The sequence below is a fragment of the Danaus plexippus genome, chromosome 6 (assembly GCF_018135715.1).
Source record: "Danaus plexippus chromosome 6, MEX_DaPlex, whole genome shotgun sequence".
NCBI lineage: Eukaryota > Metazoa > Arthropoda > Insecta > Lepidoptera > Nymphalidae > Danaus > Danaus plexippus.
The window spans coordinates 9,665,311-9,682,739 of record NC_083540.1 but is presented as its reverse complement, the minus strand read 5'-3'; the positions used below and the strand labels follow the sequence as shown (position 1 = coordinate 9,682,739).

At 36.4% G+C, this 17,429-nt stretch overlaps 2 protein-coding genes across 2 annotated transcripts; one reads left to right on the top strand and one right to left on the bottom strand.

The window, feature by feature from the left end:
• Positions 1-1,699: 1,699 nt before the first annotated feature.
• On the bottom strand, positions 1,700-15,522 carry LOC116778134 (gamma-2-syntrophin). Its single transcript, XM_032672037.2, has 13 exons — positions 15,100-15,522; positions 13,157-13,300; positions 12,745-12,904; positions 10,009-10,134; positions 9,755-9,870; positions 9,549-9,663; positions 9,236-9,306; positions 8,945-9,061; positions 8,589-8,747; positions 8,239-8,475; positions 4,662-4,777; positions 4,410-4,500; positions 1,700-3,771 (listed from the first exon to the last, which is right to left on the bottom strand). Exons 1-13 carry the CDS (start codon positions 15,133-15,135, stop codon positions 3,658-3,660), a joined length of 1,602 nt encoding a protein of 533 aa, XP_032527928.2. The 5' UTR covers positions 15,136-15,522; the 3' UTR covers positions 1,700-3,657.
• On the top strand, positions 5,904-8,047 carry LOC133320852 (potassium/sodium hyperpolarization-activated cyclic nucleotide-gated channel 1-like). Its single transcript, XM_061529803.1, has 5 exons — positions 5,904-5,985; positions 6,512-6,900; positions 7,192-7,278; positions 7,565-7,671; positions 7,840-8,047. The coding sequence occupies exons 2-5, from the start codon at positions 6,652-6,654 to the stop codon at positions 7,955-7,957; spliced, it is 561 nt and encodes a 186-aa protein (XP_061385787.1). The 5' UTR covers positions 5,904-5,985; positions 6,512-6,651; the 3' UTR covers positions 7,958-8,047.
• Positions 15,523-17,429: the final 1,907 nt, after the last annotated feature.

Genomic DNA, 17,429 nt, shown 5'->3' with positions numbered 1-17,429 from the left:
CAAATAGACCGCTAAAATATTTATTCAAAAAAACATTTGGCAAACCGTATTAGCACTTTTGCTTCAAATTAATATTGATTTTAAAATAGAAATACCACAGTGTATCAAGTTACTGCTTAAAATGTTAAGCTTTTTTTTGTTTTCAACAGTAGACACTGAAACATTTGTATGTTTAATCAAAATATGTTTACTCTAGGAGTTTCATTTTACGATTAAAAATGACGCTGCAAGATGGCGTCTAAGCCTTTACTGTACAATCAAAATATCTTGTTTATAGGATCCCCATAAAAGATATTATGAACTTGAATGCAATATAACAGATCTCAAAATTATTTATTCTTTCATAATCAAGTGGTAACATTAAGTCCACAAACGCTGCTCCCGACCGTCTTGTACCACTAGAGGTGAACACCATCAAAATTTAAGTAATATTTTTTGATTACTATGCGTTATTTTATTATTTTTAAAAATGCACACCCGACGTGATGTGGGCAGGCGAGATTCTATATCGTAGTAATGCGAAAATAGTGTGTGTTTGTAGTTTTTGCGCAGTAATCCGAAAAGTATTAGTTTCATTTAAATGAATACTCGAGAAAGTCTTAGATCTCATTAGGACCGCCATCAGCGCGAACAGTCTGTTGGCGTTTTTGGAGATAGGAAGAGAGCCAGCCGTCTGAAGATACTGATACATTACGTGGGAACCATGTCCCCCACAAGTTGTCTAATCGAAGGCATTAATTATTGAATTCGATCGTAACTAGGACGTTGGTTATGTTGTGGTCCTCCGTATCTTCTGTGATGTCTTCTCTTACTTCCAGCAGAGCTCTTGCTATACACTATCCTCAGGATGAGCACCTGGTTGTAACGGATCAAGAAGATTATATACAGCGAGTAAGAGGAGGAAGCGAGAAAAAAAGAACTTTAGATTGATTTTAAAAAGACTTGTAATTTACGTAACAACATGATATTACACTAAAGGTTATTAAGGAATCAAATTTAAAACCTTATTTATTTTTGAGATCATGGTTCGTGAAAGCTGGCGCTGATGAGAATTAATATGAATACCTAACGGGTGTTATGACTTGTGATGAGCTCCACTATTGTTGAACAGAACTTGGAATGACTTGGACTATAGTCAGTAAATAAAGTTTTATCAACTCAATAGTTTTTAGTGAGTTAAGTGGGACCATCAGGCCTCGAGAGGCGAGTGATGAAGTCGTCCCTAAAAATTATGAGTGAAACGAGTGAAAATTCTGCAAAATAGACTAGAAGAAGAATAGACTGCAGGACGGAGAAGAATGTGTAGTTATAATAGGAAAGTGTCACAGAATAAACTGTGATACATAAACCACGATTAAAATAACAAAATAAACACAAGAAATGTTAGTAAGAAGACAGTTTATTATTCAACATTCATAGACGCAAAGCGCAATAAATGGAATTAAAATATGTATGAATGTAGGTAACTATGCAGTCTCCAAGTCATCATCATTATCATCAGCCTATCGGAGCCCACTGCTGAGCAAGGCCTTTTCTCACACGGAGAAGGTAAAAGTCTGTAAGTATATTCCATAATTAATGTAAGATAACATAAGACATTCATATTGTGGAATTAGACATCTGACTGAGGGATTCGACCGATGAGAATGCTGAAACGTCCAAAAAAAATCGACGATGAATAAATGAATAAAACTCATAGTATGGATAAAATTTTACTAATGAGTACATTAAGTTACATCATCAACAGTAGTTACAACTATTATTCAACTACGCGGTTACAGGGTGACGAGTTACATTACATCGTACAGACCGTTCAACTTTCACAGGAAACAAATAGCGTCGAACTCAACGAGCCGGGCCCGCAGGCCGCGACTACACTAACGAAGAACCCCACGGTACAGCAGTAAAGACACAACTACATCAGTCTTGAGTATTACATATAAATTGATTAACGCATTGGCCCTTGTACCGTCACAGGCGAACAACCACATAGAAAATTGTATCTAAGCACTAAATAGAGAGATACAGATAAGGGACTACCTTACATAATACTGTTCTACTGACTGTTATAAGAACGCTAATATTGTCATACATTAGAGCTATAGTATAGAGAATTGATCGATGCGATGACGTCATGAGTAGGTCTGCCAGTGGAACAACTCCGGAACTCACTCTATATATATCTATGGGGACGAATAATTGCGCTGAGGTATCTAAGATACTAAAATCCTCGTTAGTACAATTGACACAATCACATAAACATTATAAATATCAAAAGCGAAATTCGTTAACTATATCATAAAAATTATATACTTGGTCGGCGCGTGGCACGCTTAGACGTGACGCGGGGCTCTCTACGACGACCCACTCTCAGGTAACAACAGATAACTCGGATAAATATTACAAAAAAACGAAACATTTTTTTTTTTAGAATTTCGTTATAAAATTATAACAATATAATTTTCTTAATTTTAATGATATGATGTAAGCGCCATCTTATGTATAATAAACGTTTCTTCGTTCGGACGTTCAGTGATCGGATCGCCAAAAGCATCAAAAATATTAAAAGGAAAACATCCAATTCACTCGAAAGACTTAATAAAAATTTGTACACATCAGTCCTAGCGACTCGGTATTGATTGCGAGATCTCAATCACAAGGCTCGAGCCACACTCCCGCTGACGCTAATCCTATCAAATAATTGATTTCATTTCATAGGCGAGTCCTCACCAGTGCGGTCCGGCCTTAACATCTTTGGTCGTATCTAGACGGGAGGGTCGACAACGCTGAGTATATTTATCTTAACAATAAATTAATTAAAACTATAACAACGATTTGAAGATTCGTTTCCAACTAGATTTATATAATTTTGATGTACAACTAGGAAATAGAAAATCATTTAGAAGCTAAAGTATCGAAATCACAGATTATAAGCTACGGAGTACTGGAAGAGATTCAGAGCACTACCTACTGAACTAATTCGCTGTCACGTTCAGGCCTCGGCGACACAGCGAGCCGTCCGCGCCGGGCGCGCGGGCGGAGCGTTACATGAGCTGTGTGTCATTGTATACAGGAGATAAGATTTGTCTATAACTTTTATAATAATTTGTTTGTCTATAAATTAAATATATAACATTTAAGCGTTATGTTACTACATATTTGGATTAAATTCAAAATAAAATAGAATGACGCAAGCATCGACTCCCGAAGGTCCCGTTAGCTTAAAAGTTAGAGCGACTGTGAGACACCTCGCCAGTCCCGGGTTGGAATCCCTCTCGGGTCGATCCATTGTCCACTCTACATTACATCAATTCAACATATAATTAACTAGCAGAGAGGCAAACAGCACCATGTTACTTTAAATTATCAAATATTTTCTACCTCACGACTTCGTAATAGAAGGGTTGGCGGTTAAATTTTAAAAATAGTTGCAAAATCAACTCTATCTACATAATAATAAGATACGATAACTACTAAACTGAGCCTCTTTTAAATATAATGAATCTTACATACGTACGTCTTATAGATTTCAATTGCGTTGTCAAGGACTTAATACCTATACATTTTCATACATTATTTTTAAATCTTCGAACCATAACAAGCTTTAGTCCAAAGTACGGAAGGGAGTTTCTGGATAGAAGGATAGAATATAGAGCTCTAAGTGGCGTGCTGTATGGAGGCGAGGAAGGCCGGGTCGACGGACGCCACCTTGGCCGTGAGGAAGGCGTGCATACAGAACAACAGGCTCTGAAGGATCTGACACTCCAACTCCTGGAAACAGATTATATTATTACATGTTGATTCTGTATTAGTAGATCAGTTATATATATACATATTTAAATTTATAGTAAGTTATAGTTTAGTTAAACTGAAAATATTGGTTGAAAGCAATTTTTATGACTATTCATAGTCCTTTTAACAATGCACGCACTATAATCACGCCACGGAATAGAGGACTGTCACTGAAAAATGTAGCGAAAACGGACAGAAGAGTATACCCTTGAGATGCACGAGATGCAAGATGGAAAAGACATTCCAGATTTTATCAAATGCTGCCTGAAAGCATTCGCAGTTTAATTTATAAAAATCATTTGGTTAAGTAGAGAGACGAGCTTGGGCGGTGGAGGTGAGCGTCCAACGCGCGTTAGGTAGGGACCCTTAAACCTACACCTGGGTCGCAAGTCGCAGGCAGTGTTGAAGCTCCTCTCCCTGTAACGCATTGGACCGGCCACTGCACGGGGAATCCATGCAATGCTAGGAAGTTTCGTCTCGTCTAGAGATAAATGTTTGGACGAATGATTGTTACACAGACGAATTCCAAATAATATTAAATACAAAGTCTACATACGTCAGTGTTCATCCTCACTTTCCTTACAGCGTGTGAATGTTCAATAGTTTGAGGTCCTCACCTTGGTCTCGATAACTTTGGTGTCAGTGTCCTGGAAGTGTAGTTTGAGTTTTGATTTCCCGTCGTCGCTGGAGCCCCGCAGCTGGGAAAACCTGGAGTGTATTCATAAAACATAAATAATCATGAAAAAAAAACATATGATAAGAAACAGATTCACTTGTTCCTTGTATGAACCTGATACTTAACTAACTGGGATCTGAGTGGTTTGAAGCTAGAGTTACTGGTTTATTATAATATATGCGTAGTATCATACCTGTAGGACCATACGGGAGGCGCTCCGGGAGTACCCTCACTGAGAGAGAACCCCGACGACCAGTCTAACGTGAGCCCCGCCGCCCGACCCATGTGGACCACGGTAAAGGTCTTCTTCTGTATAGTAAATTGATGTATTATAGATATTTATTTAGCGTAAACCTTTTTGTTGAACGAATAAAGCACGAAATACCCTTGTAACATAAGAAAGGCTTTATATGAAATTGTTTTGTTGTAACAACGTATCTTACTATACGAACTTATTAGGCACCTGTCACGGGAATTCTGCTGTCAAAGAGATGTGTGTAGGAATAGACATGTAATGAATTCGTATAAATATGGAGAGTAAGCACATCTGTATGTTGCCGGCGCCGGCGTGTATGGACCTGCCGCCGACCGCGGGCTGGTTGGGATGGCAGCTATGTAAGATAGGAAGTTGGATGTTGCCTTGCGAGTGGCATTACGGGACGGCTTTTTACATACGGAGTAGGAAGAACTTGACCCTGGAGAGAGACAGACAGAGGAGCTCGGGCTCCTGGCTCGTCTGGCATCCCTACAGCCCCATCAAGTGCTACTGGAATATTATATATCTGTTCCTCAATATGCTGGCATTCACTTACATGCCGTTCCAAGTATTTTTCATTTGTAAGTTCTAGTGTGTATTAAAATTGATACTTGGTTTAAAATCTGTTTTACATTTGAAGGTAGACTTAATGTTTTTGAGAACGTCGTCGTTGGTCAGACGGTAGTTATTGTTGCAGGTCCCAACCCATACGACGCCTTCATTCTGTTCTGCGACTTGGTAGCGTTCCTGGACATCTGCACCAAATTCATAACGGGCTACCACGACGAGGACAACAAGCTTATTGTGTTAGACAAGAAAATAATCGCGAAGGAATACATCCGCGGCACTTTCATTTTTGACCTGATCGGAGCGTTGCCGTTACAACTGTATCAGCCGCACGAGAACTGTCAGTTTCCAACGCACACTGTGATCTTCATGTTCAAACTGGCGCGACTGCCGTCGCTCCGGCAGAAGTGGCTGGAGATGTTCCAGCAGCTGAGGTTTTCGTACGTGGCGAGCGTCGCTATCGCCGTGGTAGTGCGAGCTCTACTCTTCTTCCACTGGATGACGTACATCCACTACCAAGTGCCGGCGTTCTTCTCTCACTACTACAACCGCGACAGTGTCTGGGCCAAGCGGTTCCACATGCCGATACCGAGCGAGGCGATCTTCCAGGTGTACACCACCAGCTTATATTGGGTGTGCGGACTATGCGTCGGTGCGGGATATTTCATCCCAGTCGACGATTATATTATACCAGGTGCTTCAATAATTACATTTATTATCAAAGAAATATCTTAATAACACTTTCCTCTAGAGTCTAGTGTCACTGGCGGAATGAACCCTGCATGTTCTCGGAGGAGAGTGTTACAAATTTAGCACATTACCGCCATCATACGCTTGCAACTTTAAACCGAGCAATGATTATAGGTTTGCATTCACGTATAAAACGATTAGTTGATCTCCAAGGTCCTAGTTTTCTCTAAATCACTGTCCGCACACAAGGACAGTAATCCATATTATATTTGCACGAACACATCGAAACTATAACAACAAGTGGAGGGGCGTTCAAATTAAGATTAAACGATCTCTACCTCCGTTCATACTATTGTACATTGGTAAGAAAAGAACTGAGACTGTCCGTTTATCTTGACGACGCTAACTCAAGTGTTCAGTCTTGAGGTTACTGTACCAAGATTTATGCAATGCATTGAATCCTTCCAGAATGAATATATTTAATACTTAGTCTTACAGTTTCGTCGTGAAGCCACTCGTTATAATTTCAGATCTATTGCTATCGTCAACCATCGGTATAATTGGTCTGCTATTCCTTATATATTCATTCACGACTCTGCTCCGTCTGTTCATATACGGACAACACGAGAAATACTTGTACAACGGGAGACTGAAGGACCTCGAAGAATATATGAAGTTGAAGCGGATACCGAAGAGTTTATACCGGAAGGTTCTGTTGTTCCTGAACTACAAATTCCACGGAACTTATTTCAACGAGGAGGCCATACTGAACACGATTAACGAACAGATCAAACAGGACATTAACATGCACTTCTGCAAGAAGCTGGTCACGAACATACCGATCTTCCAGGATATGCCCGTGGCGTTCGTCAATACAATCATTTTTAATCTAACGCACGCCCTGTATATGCCGGGGGAGGTGAGTCGGTTTACTTACACATACAGATATAAGAGATGAAACCTCCTAGCATTCCATGGATTCCCTTGGAGAGGAGCTTTAACACTGCCTGGGACTTGTGACCCAGGTGTAGGTTTAAGAGTCCCTATCTAACGCGCGCTAAACGCTCATCTCCACCGTTCAAGGTCCTCTCTCTACCTAACCAAATTTGAAAAAAACCTACTAGGGCTGCCTGCTAAGAACGTTCCAAAAACAATTAAGATTGTAGAGAGATCTAGCTGTTTTTACTTAAAGTGTGATATGTAATTATAGATCGTGGTCTCGTGCGGGGAGAACGTCAACTGTTTGTACATGATCTCGTCTGGGACGGTCTCCATTTTGAATTCTGTTGGAAAGGAGGTATGCTTGTGCAGCCACTGATATTAAAAATAGACTGTGCAGATCGACGCATGTATGTGTGAATAAATTATATGTTACTCTTTAAACTATAGTTCATGTGTTAGAATGGCATATGTATTATAAATAATGCCGAATTCGAGACCATTGCATTTTGTCTGAAGTCACGCGATAGACTCTAGATGGCGTTGGCAATCAGTATCAATTATCTTATCACAAATCCGCGTGTCTCTGGATCCTACACGAATGAACTGCAAACTAAATTGAATAAAATGATGATATATGTCAGTTAACTCATCTCCGAGACGGCGCGTACTTCGGCGAGGACGCTCTCTACGACCCTGACAAGATACGAACCACCACCGTCCTCACCCTGGAGATTACTGAGATGTACAAGTGAGATCGTATGACCAATAGTATTTACTCACAGACTATATATACCAATAGTGACTATATGTGATCTGTTGTCGCAGAAATTAATATATTATTGAATTAATATCAAGTCAGTACGCATAAGTTATGCTATATCCCATCTATGTGTTCAGTGTTTGTCTGTGTGTGTAGGTTAACCAACGAGTCGTACCGGGCGTGTATCCGTCCCTACCCTCACCTGGACGACCGGCTGAGAGCCAGCTCCGTGTACACCAGCAGACCCAACATTCGGACCAGGAAATACGACTAGGAGCTAGGAGCCTGATGGAGGTATGATGATTAAGGATTTTACTAGAGCAACGGAGAAGTTCCGAAGAAATTACTTATGATATCGGTTGCGTTTTGATAGTGAATATAGGCGAATTGTGTTGGAACAATGTATATAATGACAACACATCGATGAAATAAATATGTTGTGTGGGATCTGGCCGCGGTGAGTTCTTCCTACTCATGCTCCTACCTATATATAATCAACGTTTGCTTGTGTGTATGCTGTGTGTGTGTGTGTGTGTGTGTGTATGTGTTTTGTACCCCGAGTCTCAAAACGGCGTGTACGACGGCGGCCGTCCAGGCGGCCTCGAGGCGCAGCAGCTCGTGCCTGGTGTCGGCGCTGAAGTATCTGGGCCCGGGTCCGCCGAGCGCGCCAGAGCTCTGCACCAGGAAGCAGTGCTGCCTCCAGTCGACCGTCTCGCTCTCCTTCACAGTGCGGAACATGGTCTGATACACCTTCAACACCTCCGGGCACTTGGACAGCTCGCTCACCGAACACTTGGAATAGGAAATAACGCTGATAATGCTAATATATTTCTATTCTATTCTATAAAATATCGCTAGTAGACCCTAACATGAATAGTGAACAGTTATTGAGTGTAGTGACCTACCGGCGGTACGTCGAATAGCATGACGTCAGTTCCCTTCAGCATGAGGAACTTGGGTCGGTAGGTCTGCCAGGGCTGTGCGGCCGTCACCAGGCCCTCGTGAGCCCAGCCCATATACTCTATACGGTCGCCGCCGCTCAGGTGACGGTTGAAAAGCTTCATCTGGACAGACATTATTAAGTTAAAATAGATTACAGTCCTACAGTCCTGATGTTAAATTTTCAAAGTTTTGTTTAATATGTTCCAAGGAGTTCATTTGTATCGCTCTGCTGAGACGCTTTTGTTGCCAATATTTATTTTAGTAAGAACTGAGTGAAAAAAAATCAATGTACAATTTTAAGTAATATAGAGCCCTGTACCTGGAGGTTAGTAAGGCCCATGATATTGTCCGAGATGCTCTTGAGCCACTGTGAGAGGGCGGCGGGGTCGTCCACATGAATCACCCCTGACGTCATGTGGGGCTTCGCACCGCGGACCTTTGACAGTCCATACATTTAGTACACAAAATAGTATTAAGACCATATCTTACCATTGATTCAGTTAGTTGAATTGTTCCAATGTTGGGCAGTTTTTGATAGTCTATTTAATGTTAAAATTTTGATATTACATAAAGAGTAATCGTAAATAATTGTTTGTGTCTAAAGTAATACCTCGAAAGCTCCTGGTCGTAACTTGTCAGTTCCGAACACGTATCTCGTGACATATCCCATCATGAGAGGAACTGTAGGAAATATTTAACATAAAGCTGTAGCAGTTAATAAACATATTTTCGGGAACTGCAAATGAAGAACCTTCAAACTACAAGCCAAAGAATTTATATAGTATCAAACATTTGGACTTATACAAGTGACCATCAAATCTGAAAATATCTATAATAGCTTGGTTGGCATAGCGACTGGAATTTATAATTCACAGAATTTAGTTATTGCGATTATGTTAGGTTTCAAATATGTAGGATCTCACCGGAGACTACATCCACCCATGTCTGTACGTCCCCCGCGGCGGACGGAGGCCGGGAGCCTCTCGCGGAGCCCGCGGCACTCCCCGGACGACTTTCCTCAGATTCGCCCCACGCGCTCTGAGGATCGTGAACGAAACATATTTAGAACAGTATTTGCCGTGGAACAGATAAACTCTTAGTACTGCCTAGTATGATCCGGTCACCCAACCTGCCAGCCGCCGTTGGTGTCAGCGTTCCTCTCTGTGTTACAGTTGTCGTCCACCTTGTTGTGTAGCGAGGGATGTTCGTCACCAGTACTGCTGTCTGTGTCTGAAGCTCCGTCCGCTAAGATACGATTTTAGATTATGTGCCCATAAATTAAAGTAAAATTTTCTATGTCGGACCAGACAAAGTAGGTTCCGCGGTTTTCATTACATATAATATAATATTATCAGCAGTGGAACTGCTTCATATCATAGTCACCTTGTTTTTGTAGGAACGGTGTGGCCGCCCGGTAATGTTTCACCGTGAGCACGACTATGTCACCAGCGTTCCTCAGTATATTGACGGCGTCGTCGTGTTTACAAGCCGTTATGTATTCACCGTTCACTGGAAGAGTTTTATAATTCACTTAGTTTGCCTCGAGTTGTTTCGTGAGATAACTTCGTTAGCATTACCATTGTTTGGGAGATTTTCTTGAAGGATACCTAAGCTTTATTTAGATAGGATACTCATTAATTTTAAGAAAAAAACTGTCCTTTCTTTCTCCTGATTAAAATGCCTTTGTATTTGTATCTTTATTATTTTGAGTGTATTAAAATTTGATTTATAAACTGATCGAAATGAGAGCAAATAATTCTCAGTTTTATCTTGCTTAAGAAGAATCAAAACATTTCGTTAATAATTTCTGTACGCAGTGCACAATGTCATGGCATACAGAATTTTAACTTATATTATATTTTACAAGCACCCACGACGTGATGTCAAACCAATATTCCCAGTGTCAAACCTTACAAGTGTGATATCGTGTCATACAATACCCATCTAGTAATCCCCTCCATATATTTTCTCAACATAAATAATTGATATAATAAATTGAATTAGCCCCATTGAAAAGACCGGACCTAATTAGATTTACCGTGCACTGGGAACTTAATAGACTTACCTAAAAAGCTTACAATAAAAAAAAGGTTGATATTTAGACTTGGCTTACATATTAAGTGCAAATTTTTTTTATTAAAAATTATAAAAATTGTTACATAAGTATATTAATTAAGAACATAATTCAAAAAAAGTAATTTGTTGACGATGAATTATATCTCGGAATATGATGTAATGGATGTTCTTAAGCCCATATAATTTAGTTTATGTTGCTGAATGTACACAATTGTTGTTGTGACGCATAATGATGTCGGATTTCAACAGGGACGTGAGTCTACGTTGCCGAGAGGAAGCGAATATAAGAGCACAATGTCGTTTGTGCTCTTGTTTAGTCTCATCTTACTCGTCGTTAGAAACTTTTACGATTCCCAGCGAAACATTGTTCATTTGTTGTTTTTTTCAACAGATTTTAAATAAATCATTATGACTGTGTATTAACTAAAATGTTTATAAGCAAATATATTTCTTTCATTCAAATATTAAAATTTGAGTTACAAATTTGAATACAAGTCCGTTAGATAAGGCGGTGTCTACATGCTTGAATTTAAATAGAACCAGGCTAAGTTTCAACACAAAGGGAAAACTTTGATGGAGAATCATTCCAAATCTTCCATATAGGTGAAAACAATGAGTGTGTTGCAAGAACAGTAGTACAAGGAAACCATTTAGGTTATGTTGATGACAATCGTTTCTAGAGCGACGCTTTTCCATGGGTAGAGCGTGGTGAGGGCACTTGTTGAACAATTCCTCATGGCATTTAATATTCATGACATAGAACACGCGAAATGCTTCATAATAGGTTTGATTTGTCCGTGCGTATAGTTCCTTCAGTAATAGGAAATGCCAACCGTGGAACTAGAACACACATCGTGAACAATACTCCATGGATAGAAAAACCTGAGCCTTGTATTTAAAAGTCGCCAAAAAAATATGTAGTACATTAACAATGCAAAGAAGTCTTTTTTGTAGGAAAAATTAACTCGTCAATAAACTTAAGGAAAGGGTTAAAAATAAAATTAATTGCAGTTGAATTTATATCATTTAATTAGAGCAAAAAAATATTCTTTGTACACTCGGTTAACCCAGAAACATATACGCATGTATTTCAATTTAATAATTTAAAATTCAAAAGCAGAAAAGAGAAATTTTAACGTAAGGTCGAGGGTCGATGTAAATGAAACATGCAAAATCTCGAGAGGTGAGCATTACGTAAAATATAGCTATGCCCATTTACATGGAGAGTGAATTTAATATTTTAATTTAAAAAAAATATGACTTCGCTAACTTTTTTTATTTATTCAGGTAACATAATTTTAAATGACATAATTACCTGTGTCCACGTATATTACAGTTAAAGAGTTTACCTTAGCAATTGATAAAATTAGAACATAAGCTTCAATAGAGCATAAACAATAAATGGGTCATCCTATACAGCTCAATTCATAAAACTTATAGCATCTTACTCAGTAGCTATGAAAAAGCTCAGTCTATAAATAGCTTGACAAGCACTGCTTTACATTCTTAATTGTACTCAATTGGATGAATTTGAATGTAGCTCGAGTGCTGTTGGTACTCATTAAAGTCAATACTGTATATTACACACAGTGTACCAATTATTGCTTAAAATAGCACGTTATTGTCGCGTTTAGTCTAGTACTGGACATAAAACATTCACAATACAAATAATATACTGCGGTAAAGTTTGCACGCGAAGATTGCTATCATTGTAACATCTGATAAACATCACAGTGTTCTGTGTGACATTAAGCTAAACATATCACAAATAGAGATAGTAAGGACCAGAGACCAAAAAAGTACCTATAACATAGCAGTATCCTTAGCGCGAGCTAGGATAGTCACACTAAACAGACAATATGCAGTTTTTCGTTAATATAATTTCAGTCATAACAGTGTCATCGGAGCTTTACTTTGAGTATGCTTGGTAAGGTTCAAAAATTTACTAATGCATTTTCAGAAGGTAAACCTTCACTGGCTATGACATCCTTCTGTATGGCAATTGAATTACATTAAGGTTAGTGTAAGCATTAAGTATCTCACCTTTAATGACGGCGTCCCCTACGAACAGTTGTCCTGTCTGATCCGCCGCCTGGTCCTTGTATATCTTGGATATCAGTATGGGCAGTTTGTGCTCGGACCCACCCTTTATACTCAGACCCAATCCGCCGACTTTCTGTCGTGTTATTTGGACCATACGCTCCTAAAATATTATTATTACAAATAAAGAAGCATAGTCCCTGTGGAGAGTTCATATATTTTGGATTAATGTTAAATTCGAAGAAACATCACTGTCGAAAAAGCCCTTAAAGTGATAAAAAAGTGATTTCAATGATATAAACTGACAGTATTATAGCTTTCATACAAAACTGTGAGATATATATTATGAGATCATCCCAAAAAATTATCTTTGTAAAAAAAAAAGTTATTCCTCTAAAGTAATTTATAAACTAACTCTAGCATGTGGCACTGTCTTGTCCCTGGTGGGTGGTGGTACCACTACCTCCCGTTGCACCGTCACCGCCTCCATAGTGAGCACCAGACGGGCAACTCTGGGCCGTGACTTGCCATCTGATACCTGGACCATGCCAGTGCGGATCTACATACAGATAAAGGCTTGTATACATTCCCGAGTACAATTATAAGCATTTCAGTGAAGTTTCAAGGTAGGTTCAGTAATTGTTTAAAAACTTCCTCTAATAGATGCAAATATTATTTAAGGAATCGTCTGCTGTTAAGTTGAGGTACAAAAATTTGACAAATAAAGATGTAACACACTATTTAGTATTTTAGTTCATCAGTTTGTTGAACTCTAGTTAAAAATTATAATTAAAAAAATTTTTTGATTTTTTTTATGAATACTTGATTTGTCTTTAATGGTTTTATTATAAGTTATAAATAAAAGTTGCCAGTAGTGATTGCAATGTCACCTCAAATGTGTTACAATCCATTCACCGGTGACCTATATACCATAAAAGGATTCTTAACTCAAGGGGTCCAGCAGACGACCATATGGTCAAAACACTTTGTTTACTATATACATACATAACAAACAGTATATTTAACAAATTAAGTCAAATTAGTCTTTCTCAACTCAAATAAAACACAAAATGTTTAAGCTTCATTGAAATGGAGTGTGAAAAGAAAATTACTAACAAATTTTTAAACAAATTTGAATAAGTATTAACATTAAATGCATATTCAAAAGCCTCGAGGAGTTAGGACTATGTGATTAAATGAAAGCTATAATTTGAAGCGCATTTGGCTTTCATGAATTCATTCATTTATTTTTCAGTTTCCTGGGCCTTTTATGTTTGTGGTGACTTCATTAGGATATTTTTAATGAGAGGTTTAAACAACAGGTGTTGGTAGTGGGGAGTCCATTGTCAAGCCGCTTGTGCTGGTGTTATTGTTACAAATGCGGGTGAAGGTCGAATTTAATGTACACGGAATGCATTGTGTGCTTATGAACACAATAATAAAATGAATAATCTGACATTTTTATTATAATATATTATATTTAATTTTATATAACTTGAAGGAAGGAGGCCTCTACTGCAAGAAACTGTATATTATTCACTACAGGGTTCAGAGCCACAAAATGTCCAAATGGTAACTAAGAGAAAGCTAGCCATAAAATAAATAATAAATATTGTATGTAAACAAAATGGATAATTCAAAACACAGTGATTAAATTCAAAGTGAAACATTTTCATACAATATTTACTAGACATCTCAAATGAGAAGTTTTTGTGTTAAGTACATTTACTAATGACATAATCTTTACTTTGTGATAAAAACATGATGTTATCTCTAGTCAGAAAAAATAAATTGTAGTAAACTTTCTACTAGATAGTTTTTTAATCTAAATGTTTCAAATTGATGCTTTAAAATAAACCAAACTTCTTGGTAAATTATAATAAGGAATGGTGCGAAATAATGTTATCATAATCCAGTTAAAGAATTACGAAATTAGTATTGATTCAGTAAGCAGTTTAAAATGAAGCGGAAATATAGCATAATAAGAAAAAATCATTTTCAGAACTATTAAATTAAAAAATAACAACAAAAAAATAATGAATATACTTTTGATTCAATAGTTTATAGTTGATTGGAGTTATAAGCTAATCTGTGCAAAATAAAATTAAAAATAAAGATACAAAGAACTATACATTTAAAGTAATATAATACATAATTAATAATTAGCACAAATATTAAAACCTTCTTAAAAATATAGAAATACTGCTATAATAAGGTTTTGAAATCAAGACAACAATATTTACGCTGCCTTAATATCTCAGATAAATTTCTCAGCAGGGGATAACAGAGATCATAATTTAAATATAGTCCAATTACTTTACAATTAAAGCTTTTAAGTACTTATATATTCATACGTACCTTTTCATCTTTTCTCTCCTCTATAGGCGTCATCATTGTTAAAGAAAAACCATAACTAATAATCAAAATTATAGTAAATAAAAATTTTGTAAATAATGTTCTTAATTTAAAACTGTCATATTAGTAACTTTATTACATCTCTCAAAAAATAATGACAACAACAATGCCTACTTAATATTAAGTACAACTATTAATTATTTACGAGATTCACATAACAAATACGAAAAACAGGTCACTGGCTTACAATAAATCAATAGACGTCGAAAGGAATCAAAATAACACACTAAATGCCATTTGTTGTTCAGTTTTAATTGATAAGATAGAGGAAATATTATATTTTTGCTGATATTGATAGCAATGTACGGTTTATAAGGGGCTTGGAAAAATTGTTTAGAAATTATGCATGAACCAACAACACGCTCACACCACAGAAAAGAAGACACTAATATAAATTACACAATGTTGCCAGCATAAACATTAAGATAAATTACGACAAACAGAAGTCAGATTTATTTATTGATTCACATATTGATATTTGAATACTTATACGAGTAATATTACTGTCTTATTTACATAATTAAAAAAAAAAAAAATTAAGTTGCTTTAATGTGTTTATGGTTCAAGAATCTTATGTATCGAAATACGGTCCATTGATCACAATTCTCCACATTCCTTTATTTTATGTTATTATTAGATCTTTGCAATTTAGTAGGTACACTGTTCAAAAAACACATCTAAGGTAAATAATACAAACTGTAAGTGTTTTAATTGGTAACATTATATGGAATCATTTTCTTTTATTTTGTATAAGATGTGAATAATATATTATCCCTTTGAAGCTCTAAAAGCTGAAATGATGATATGTAATAAATAAAACACAGTAAAAAATGAAAAGGCTGAAAGAATAAAAATATAAAAAATTCTATTGTAATTAGGTTGTGATTACCTAAGTTACATAAATTCAGTATTCCGTAAAATGAAAGAAATGACGTAAAAATCTTAATTTTTTTAATTTTTTTGTTCACTAATTATCTTTTTCTAAAATATAGTTAATTAAAATCTTCATAAAAAACTATGTACAATAAATAATATTCAATTACTACTTATTATTGTTAAAATTTTTGTATTTATTTTTAGATATTGCAAACTGATTTTTATCTTAAAGAAGGGTAAACTCATAAATTAGTGTAAATAATTAGGTAACATATTTTAATTGATTTAGGATTGGATAGTAAATAAAACAATATTACGACACACAATTTTATTTCACTCTCTGCCCTAATATTAAATCAATAACTTTGTTATACAACATGTATATAGAAAGATTTTTATACAATACTGTATAAATAAGGGCTAATTACCTATTATTACCAACAATACAGTAAAAGAATTAAGTATGAATTACTTATAAATTAGCAGTCTATTTTAATGATATGTATCTTTTGCAATTTGGAACAGCCGTATTTAATTTAAGATTAATTCTAAGAGTCACTAGACTTGTTTGCAGCGTCAAAAGGATAAGCTTTTTATGAAATGGCAACATTGCCAGTCGAGACTGAATGTAGTAAATATAAAACTTAGCGAGATTTTTAAATACAAAGAAAATCTATTACGCCCAAACGATAATACCCAAGTTTAGTGACAATCTAGTCATTAAATTAGATACAATGTGTGCTTTGTTGTAAGTAAGTCTATATTTTTCGAAATATTCAAATCAATTTGAATAAAATAAAATCAAATTTATATAAAATGCAATATAAGAACATGAAAATATATTAGATCCTGACTTTACATAAGCACACAATGTATCTTTAAGGTACACTATATTCGTCTGCTGTGAGATTTTGTTATGATGTTTTATGAAAACTTACATGGTCACGTAATAACAGGAAGGTCTGACTCATGACTTTAATTTAATTTAATTATATGGTAACAAAAATCACTTAATATAGTAAAATTACAAGCATATACTTATCAGTAGGCTATGCTAGGCTGTATAAAATGGACATTGAACCCATTGTTACGACACTGTCCATATAATGAAAATTTTATCGTAAAAAAAAAATGAGTGTGCTTTAATAAAGACGATTGAAGTAAAACTCCTTTATTCTTTAGGGTACATATTTACTTTTAAATATAAGAAACATATGTAACTGGCTCGGGAGAAAGAGAGAAAAAAATATGCGCTTGCGCCTCTTTGTCTTGTCCAAACAGTAACATACGTTATGAAACTCTCCCTCTCTCTTTCTCTCTTTATTAGCTTATATCTACCCCTCAACTTTGATTCGCTTCGACAACACACACTTTTCATGACTCCTCATCACATATTC